The 8854-nt window shown below is 35.9% G+C and overlaps 1 protein-coding gene across 1 annotated transcript in view; it reads left to right on the forward strand.

Moving 5' to 3' along the window:
• LOC108578160 (collagen alpha-1(I) chain-like) overlaps positions 1 to 8308 on the forward strand; it is a 13146-nt gene extending 4838 nt beyond the window's left edge. The window contains 26 exon segments of the mRNA XM_017941441.1: positions 161 to 195; positions 289 to 354; positions 532 to 645; positions 1045 to 1183; positions 1268 to 1392; positions 2007 to 2064; positions 2066 to 2166; positions 2280 to 2378; positions 2444 to 2552; positions 2627 to 2814; positions 2906 to 3122; positions 3447 to 3535; positions 4021 to 4182; positions 4274 to 4435; positions 4556 to 4773; positions 4812 to 4963; positions 5035 to 5295; positions 5450 to 5583; positions 5725 to 5994; positions 6130 to 6345; positions 6436 to 6525; positions 6652 to 7033; positions 7212 to 7430; positions 7545 to 7717; positions 7836 to 8057; positions 8162 to 8308. Coding sequence (XP_017796930.1) covers positions 161 to 195; positions 289 to 354; positions 532 to 645; positions 1045 to 1183; positions 1268 to 1392; positions 2007 to 2064; positions 2066 to 2166; positions 2280 to 2378; positions 2444 to 2552; positions 2627 to 2814; positions 2906 to 3122; positions 3447 to 3535; positions 4021 to 4182; positions 4274 to 4435; positions 4556 to 4773; positions 4812 to 4963; positions 5035 to 5295; positions 5450 to 5583; positions 5725 to 5994; positions 6130 to 6345; positions 6436 to 6525; positions 6652 to 7033; positions 7212 to 7430; positions 7545 to 7717; positions 7836 to 8057; positions 8162 to 8308 — 4148 coding nt within the window.
• The last annotated feature ends 546 nt before the right edge of the window (positions 8309 to 8854 follow it).

Consider the following 8854-nt stretch of genomic DNA (forward strand, 5'->3'; position numbering starts at 1 on the left):
TTTCTAAATTTTACATGTTCCTCTTTACTTCATGAAAACATACATTCTGCATAAGAATCTGTGGTTTATTTATTGCAAATACATTTGATATAGTGTGTTAAATTAATAATACATTGTATAATATAATTTAACACATACATATACATTTTTCATTTACCAGATGAACTACACACAACTCCAGAACGAGATCATTCAGTATGTATTAAACGTAACAATGAAGCTACATAACAAATAAATAGACATTTACAAATATATGAGATAATAAATGTAATTTACTTCTATTCCTAGTCACCGACAGAAATCGTACCTGGCGAAAGTAATCAGGTGAATGCAGTTGCAATTCCTGGACCCAGAGTATGTATAATAACGAGAAGACGGTGTAACATTTTAATTTTCAACCATTTTATATTACATTTTTAACAGTACTAATATCAACTGCATTGTACAAAAAAAAAAAAAAGAAAAATTGATGAAGAAATAAACGTAGCAATAATACTGTAATAAGACTTTTCATTCCGTATTATAAATTAGGGCGAACAAGGTCGGCCCGGAGACAGTGGCCGTCCAGGTGATGCGGGATTTCCAGGACAACCAGGAACTCCAGGGATTCCCGGACCTCCGGGACCACCAGGTCCTGTGCCTGATGCAAGTATTCGTTAACATTTAACTTCTATTTATATTTTATTACACGATTCAAATTATCAGTGGATATAGGGTTTAGTGTGAGGGAATAAAATTCATCAAATGTTATAAAATGTACAGGATGGGGCGCCTAATTATCTTCTCTACTGTCCGTTCAAAATAAGAGTAACCTCGCTTCGCGCATGGAACGTGTCTAAGGCAGGGCTAGAACCACTAGAACGTCCAAACCCCCATTTAACCGCCTACGCTTTTCTCCGTCTTACCCTCTGCTACGCTCTCTGTCTATGCGCAGAACGGACGAGAATCGGTCCGAGAGCGAGGTTATTCTTATTTTGAACGAAGTGTAGCTAAGGTGGTACGAAAAAATTTGTTTATAATGTAGCAATGAATTAATATTAACAGGTATCGATGTATTATCAACAATTGGCTTTATCGCAAGCAAATCAAGATAAGGGGCCAACAGGAGCAGCAGCACCTTTGTATGGTCCAGATGCATATTTACAAACACAAGTAGGTCCTGTTGGCCCACGTGGTGCACCAGGTAATATTTCCTGACTTATCAGTTATTTTTATTCTTACTATTGACTGTTACACGGCTTATTGCACATTTTACCATTTACAATAGGTCCACCTGGTCCGCCTGGACCACAGGGATTTCAAGGAGTACGAGGAGAGCCTGGAGAACCTGGATCTCCCGGTCCTCCAGGTTTATCAGGTCCACGAGGATTACCTGGTTTATCTGGGAAAGATGTAAGTAACAATTTAATCCTCTTTAAGTAATCCTCGTAATTATAGTCAAGTATTTATTAACAATTGAACGAAATATAACTCGTACTAATTAATTATTGACGCGTCAATTTTTATGCAATGCATCATATAACATTTTTGCTTGAAATAATCTAACTATTTAAGTAGCTTGAGGTCACATACTTTTATATACACAGAATCGATACAGAAATATGCTAAAAGTGTTTTAGAGTTTACTTATTTCAAAAAAAGTATCAACTTAAAATTGCAGAAATTAGCTAATAATCGAAAATGGTAGAATTTGCCGCTGCAATACTAGACACTGAACTTATCAAATCCAGAACCAGAAAATTGCAGTCAATCTGCGCTTGTTCTATACCCAGCGAATTAAACGCTGTTGCTAATACCTCTATATAGTTCATATTTAGTAATCTTGTTAGTTAATGTATTCAATTAATTTAAACCTTTTACTTGATTCGCGTGAATGTCATAGCACATTATTTTACTATGAGATTTTCTCAGTTCTCATTATTTATTAGTAACATTATTTACATTTCTTCACACAAAGACGGTTTAAAGTAGCATATTTCGCACGAAAAAATGTATACTGTTTATAGGGTAACACTGGTGAAGATGGAGAACCCGGTCCTCCAGGATCAGTTGGACCAGTTGGTCCAAGGTTTTCCAGGTTTAGATGGAGCGAAAGGAGAACAAGGTGTATTTGGTGAAAAAGGATCCATGGGTGGTCCTGGTCCAATGGGCCACGTGGGTCCCATGGTAAATATTAAATATTAATATTAACATAAACTACACAAAATTTCATAAATCTTACTGTTGTTCTTTAATTATTCTGAAACAGGTAATTGATCAAAAATTGATTTATTATCTAGGGTCCTGCAGGTCCACGTGGTGAAAGAGGCAGGGAGGGCCCATCAGGACCTCCAGGAATTAGAGGAGTGGATGGAATATCAGGTTCTCCTGGACAACCTGTAAGTAAACTAACAAAAACTCTGCATACAAGAATCGTACGGTATAAAGCATAGAATTTTTATAGGGAGCGGTAGGTAAACCAGGACCACCAGGTTTTCCTGGCAGTCCTGGTATAAAAGGAGATCAAGGAGCTCAAGGGACAAAGGGAAGTCAAGGGTTGCAAGGCCCTCGAGGTACTTTATCGTGATGCTTGGTATTTTGTAAAGAAATAAAATATATTTTATTTACTTTCCCTTGTATTGCACAGGGGAAACTGGTCGCCCTGGACAACCTGGTGAATCTGGTCCACGAGGTCCGCAGGGAAAAGATGGGATACCTGGAGAAAAAGGAAGCACGGGAGCATCTGGTTTAGCAGGTGCAACCGGTTTTCCAGGAGCACGCGGACAACCGGGAATACCCGGAAATCCTGGTATTCCAGGAGCGAAAGGAATGCCCGTAAATATTTACTTTATTTTCCTTTTCGTGGTTTATAACATTCCACTATCTCACATCGAATCTTGTGAAATTTTGCGATCATAATTTACAGGGACTTCCTGGTGAAAGAGGATATAAAGGCGACAGCGGAGGAAAAGGTGATACAGGAACATCAGGACCACGTGGTACACCTGGTCCAATCGGGAATGAAGGAAAACGAGGGAAAAGAGGAATGCGGGGTCCTATTGGTACACCCGGTCCTACTGGAGAACGTGGAGCACCGGGTGCATCAGGTCTTCCGGGACCAGATGGGCCTTTGGGACCGAAAGGTACGTGTATTGTTACAATTCGTTATAATTGCCAATTAAAATTAATGTACGAGAACTCTTCTGCGATTTTAAGCCGTTTATTTTGAAAAAACATAACTCCATTAAAATTAAACATTATATACATTATATTATTTCTTTTTTGATTAAATTAACGTTATTCAATACAGTTACGTGAATTTCGTTTGTTTAGGTTTTCGATATCCATACAAATGTATTGATAACAAATTTTATCAGAATATTCTAGAAATCTCTATTTGTAATATTATAACAAATAATATTAATATGTGTAAAAATAAAAATGATAGGATATATTACTATTATTAGGTCAGTCTGGAGATCGTGGACCAATAGGTCCTATTGGACCAAAAGGCACTACAGGAGATCCCGGTCGCCCAGGATCACCTGGACTGCAGGTTTCTATTAACAAACACATAATGATTTTTAATGGAATATTTACATCTATGAAACTAAGTAATAATGAAGGAAACTGCACTTTAGAATTTTTTGTATAACAAGTCACAATGAATTTAATCCTATTTACCGTCTAGCTGGCTTACTCTAAAGAAGTAAATAATTGATTATATTTTTTATGATAGAATAATACACTTTCATCTGCGTAGTATTTTAAGATAACTTGTAAATGTGAGGAAAGCTATAGTTTATTTAAGAAAACTAAGAACGTATAAAATTTGAGTACTAGTCTTTGAAGCATTCAATACAGTTTAATTGAGTAAAATACTATTTTATCAGGAGAATCTAATTATAAACCCAGATTTTTTTTATAATAACATAATAATAGGATAATATATAAAATGAAGATGTTATGCATTATTTTACATTCTATTGACATTCTGTTTACAATTTTACGCAGTAGGAAATTTGTAATTTAATATTGTAGGGTGTACGAGGCTTAATGGGTCGTCCTGGTGCTCCTGGAAAACCCGGTAACCCAGGAGAACGAGGAATTCAAGGTGCTGATGGAAAACCTGGTGAACAAGGACCAACTGGAATACAAGGCTTACCTGGTCCATTAGGACTTATGGGAGAAAAGGGATATCCGGTACTAATAATTATCTTTGCATTATCTTTCCCTTTAAGGTTACGCTTCGAAAAATATGTGCCCACTAAAAATTTATTATATTTATTAAAAGGGAGAATCTGGCAAAGCTGGAGAACCAGGAAATCCTGGGCCACCTGGTCCTAGGGGCGATACAGGCAAAGAAGGTGTACCAGGACTGCAAGGTGCACCTGGTCCATCTGGAGCAGATGGTGAACGGGGATCTCCGGGACCTGCTGGTCCTAGAGGTTTCCAGGTATGTTGTAGATATTTGAAAATAATTCTTACTTTAAATGTACTTTACAAAACTATTTTATACTTATCTGTAATACACAAAGGACAAATATTATTTTATTATATAATTTGATATAATTAGGGTTTTCCAGGTGCAACTGGTAATGCAGGAAGTCCTGGAAAAGATGGCGAACCGGGTGTTCAAGGAACACCTGGCACGCCAGGTATACCTGGAAATAGGGGTGAACGAGGATTTCCAGGTGATAGAGGTACACCAGGAGTGCAAGGATTACTAGGACCAAGAGGAGAACCAGGAACACAAGGACCAGACGGTCCTCCTGTAAGCATTTCTTCACTTTCGTATATGTCAAATTTGGAAAATACTTTTTCCTTTCCAGCAAAAAAAAATTACCTGGACCAAAAGGAGATAGAGGAATTTCTGGACCATCTGGATTATTAGGATTACCAGGCCCACGAGGTGTTCAAGGAGAATCAGGCCCAAAGGGAGAAAGAGGATCTAGTGGCCCACCTGGTCCCGAAGGACCCCCAGGTTGTATGTTTGAAAAAGTAACATATTCGTTATCTTAAATAATTACAAAATATTAAAATATTTTCTTATAGGACGGATTGGAGAACGTGGACCACAGGGTCAAATTGGCTCGCCGGGACCACCAGGAGAACCAGCAGAACGAGGAGATCCTGGTTTACCTGGATCTCCGGGAGAAGTTGGAGCTTCTGGTAACCCGGGAGAAAGAGGACCGCAAGGATTACAAGGATCACAAGGTTTTCCAGGCCCGCAAGGACTCGTTGGTCTACCAGGATTAAAGGGTGACCGTGGTTATCCAGGTTTAAAAGGAGATCAAGGAAATCCTGGTCCATCTGGTAATTTATAATTAATAGCGAATACACACACACACACATATATATACACATAAGTACAATCATGAAAAATATGTCAAAATCATTATCTTAGTTGTTAGAAAGACAATTATAAAAACAATTAGAATATTACTTTAAATATAAATTCTAAATACAGGTAGCCCTGGTGAAGCTGGACCACAAGGCTTAATTGGATTGACTGGATCTAAAGGAGTAAGAGGTGAACCAGGTGCTAGAGGTGAACCTGGTATTATGGGACCGCCTGGATTACCGGGAACAATTGGAATAGCAGTATGTTTTACATATGACACAAATAGATTAACTTACATACATTAAACGTTTTTTTCGTTACTTATAAATATATGCTCTATGCTATAAAACAAAAAATTCAACAATAATATAATTTAAGTTCATAATACAAAACCTTTATAGGGTCCCCCAGGTGCAGTAGGGCCATTAGGACCATCTGGATTACCAGGTATTAAAGGTAGTGTTGGAGAAACAGGACGACCTGGAAATCCTGGACCAATCGGAAATCCAGGTGTACCCGGTACAGATGGAAGCAAAGGTGAAAGTGGTTCTCAAGGACCATCAGGTATGCCTGGACCACAGGGTCCTCAAGGCTCTCCTGGAGAAAGGGGTTTACCTGGTTTGCCAGGTTCATCTGGACCAATAGGTGCTAGAGGAATAAGAGGAGCACCCGTAAGTCCCATTAACACTTTTGTGTTTCAAAACTTCCGTATACTGTGAAATTTTATATTGGTAGAAAATAATTTTATATTACCACGTAATTTTAAATTATAATTCACAAACACTTTTATCGATAAAATATGGCAGGGTGAATCTGGAGTACCTGGAAAACCAGGACCAGAAGGTCCATCTGGAATACCTGGACAACTAGGACCAATTGGACCTCCTGGGCCTCCAGGAGAAATTGGAGCAGAAGGACCTAGTGGTAAACCTGGACCGCCTGGAATAGGTGGTCGCCCTGGAGATAAAGGGCCACCTGGAGCAGTTGGACAAACAGGATTATCTGGTCCTCCAGGTTTACCCGTAAGATATAGTTATATGTTATTTTACATATTTTTCAATTAAAACGTACATTGAAAATTATTGTATAAAAATATATACTCTGGTAATTAGGGACCACTTGGACAAGCAGGACCTCCAGGACCAGCTGGAGAAAGAGGTTTAAAGGGAGAAACAGGACCACAAGGTGTAGATGGACAGCAAGTTAGTTTCCTCATTTTTACTAATACTGCATATGTGACAGTGATTTTATTAATTTATTTTTTTGTTGTTAATATGATTTTAAAATACATAAAATGAAAAATAAAATAACAGTATGTTTACAATTAGGGACCTAGAGGAAAACCAGGACCTATGGGACTAGAAGGCCCAAAAGGTGAACGTGGCGAAGAAGGACAGAAAGGTTTGAAAGGTCATAGAGGATTTACTGGTTTGCAAGGTCTACCAGGACCTGCTGGTCTATCAGGAGAGAAAGGAATTCCTGGACTTCCTGGACTACCTGGTAAAGATGGAGAACCTGGACCTAGAGGTATTCCTGGACGAGATGGCACTCCTGGACCAATTGGATTAACTGGTAATCCAGGACCAAAAGGTCCTTCAGGTGATGAAGGTCGTCATGGTTCACCGGGACCACCTGGTCCTCCAGGTCCACCAGGTCCACCTGGTGAACTTGGATTAGGATATGATGCTGCTTCTTTAGCTGCTCTTTTGGGTAATTATTGTACTTTTTCTTTGTAATAATTGTGATTTGTGTTTTACATAATAATAAATATGCAACTAATATCATAACTTCTGTAAGTATAACAATAGTGTAGCATTAAATATTGTCATGAAGTACTATTGTTAAGCTATGTTAAATATTACATAATTAACTTTTATTATGTGATTAGGACAAGGACAAACTAAAGGACCAGATCCATTAGCTGGTGATGAACCAGCTAGAATGTTTAGTCAAGAAATGACAGAAGAAGAAAGACAAGAACTTATTATGAAAGCATATAAACAATTAAAATCATCATTTCAGAAATTTATCAAACCAAATGGTGAAAAGAATTCACCAGCCAAAACTTGTAGAGATCTTTACAGTGCTTACCCAAACAAACCTTCTGGTTAGTTTACAAGTTCAAAAATGACATTTAACATTATAATTAAAATTTGTTTTAGTATTTTGCTTAACAATATTAGTTTGTATGAAAACATTAAAAAATATTTTTCTATTTTAGGAGAATATTGGGTTGATCCCAATGAAGGTGATGTAAGAGATGCAATTTTAGTACATTGTGATACTGAAAAACGTGCAACATGTTTATTACCAAACCCAGTACGTTCTCCAGAAATTAAACATATCACTGACCAACCAGAAACTTGGTTAAGCGAAATAGAGGATGGAATAAAGGTAACACTTTTTATTGTACTTACATGTTAACATAAATATTCAATATGGCAAATTATTTTAATATTATATAAATTGTTCACATATATGATATAGTTAAAATTTTTTTCATTCTATGCAGATTACATATAAAGCAGATAGTAATCAAATTGGATTCCTACAACTTCTATCAAAGCATGCCCATCAAAATATAACATATCACTGTAAAAATAGTGTAGCATATTTTGATTCTGAAAGAAAGACATATAGAAAAGGTATGAAACTGTTAACATGGAATGATGTTGAACTAACACCACGTGGAAATCAGCGACTAAGATATGAAATGATAACAGATGAATGCAGAGTAAGTTTTAAATTATGAGATTTTAGTTATTAAATCCTTTCAACATTAAATTATTATAGCACTTCATTACAGTACTTCATTACAACACTTGATTTCTTTTACAGTTACACAATGGAGAATGGGGTAAAACAGTAGTTTCATATCAAACTGATAAACCTGTAAGGTTACCTATAATTGATGTGGCTTTACGAGATATTGGAAAATCCGATCAAAACTTTTATATTGAAATTGGTGCTGTTTGTTATGAATAATAAACTGGCATTCTATAAATATATTTTTCAATATTGTCATATAATTAAAATATACTTTTTACTTGAACATTTACGTAGAAACACAAATATTTGAATTTGAAATTTGAATTCTAGTAATTTGAGTGCTTTGATCAATTGTATTCATAAAAGAATTACTGTAATATGTATTGGCACAAATGAAACTTTATATAATGAATATGTCATTAGCAAGTTTTATTTGTTTATAATTGCAAAATTGTTTAACTAAGGAATTTAATAAATATGATTGTCTTCCAATATTTTCTTAATCAGAATACATATTATACATATATATTCTAATTTGAATTCGTATATGGAAAATACTTAATAAATATTAAGATAGTTACATAAGTAATATCTTATTTTTTATATTATCAAGGTATCTTTTCCATATAATGCAAGCATGGTTACTTAATACATAAAAAAATTGTGCATTAGTTTTGATTTTAAAATTAAAAATTATTATATTCACTTGAAATAAAATAAACTACTTTACAGGTAACCTGCAAAGTAAAAACTAAATTCTTT

The sequence above is a fragment of the Habropoda laboriosa genome, unplaced genomic scaffold (genome assembly GCF_001263275.1).
Source record: "Habropoda laboriosa isolate 0110345459 unplaced genomic scaffold, ASM126327v1 scaffold1329, whole genome shotgun sequence".
NCBI lineage: Eukaryota > Metazoa > Arthropoda > Insecta > Hymenoptera > Apidae > Habropoda > Habropoda laboriosa.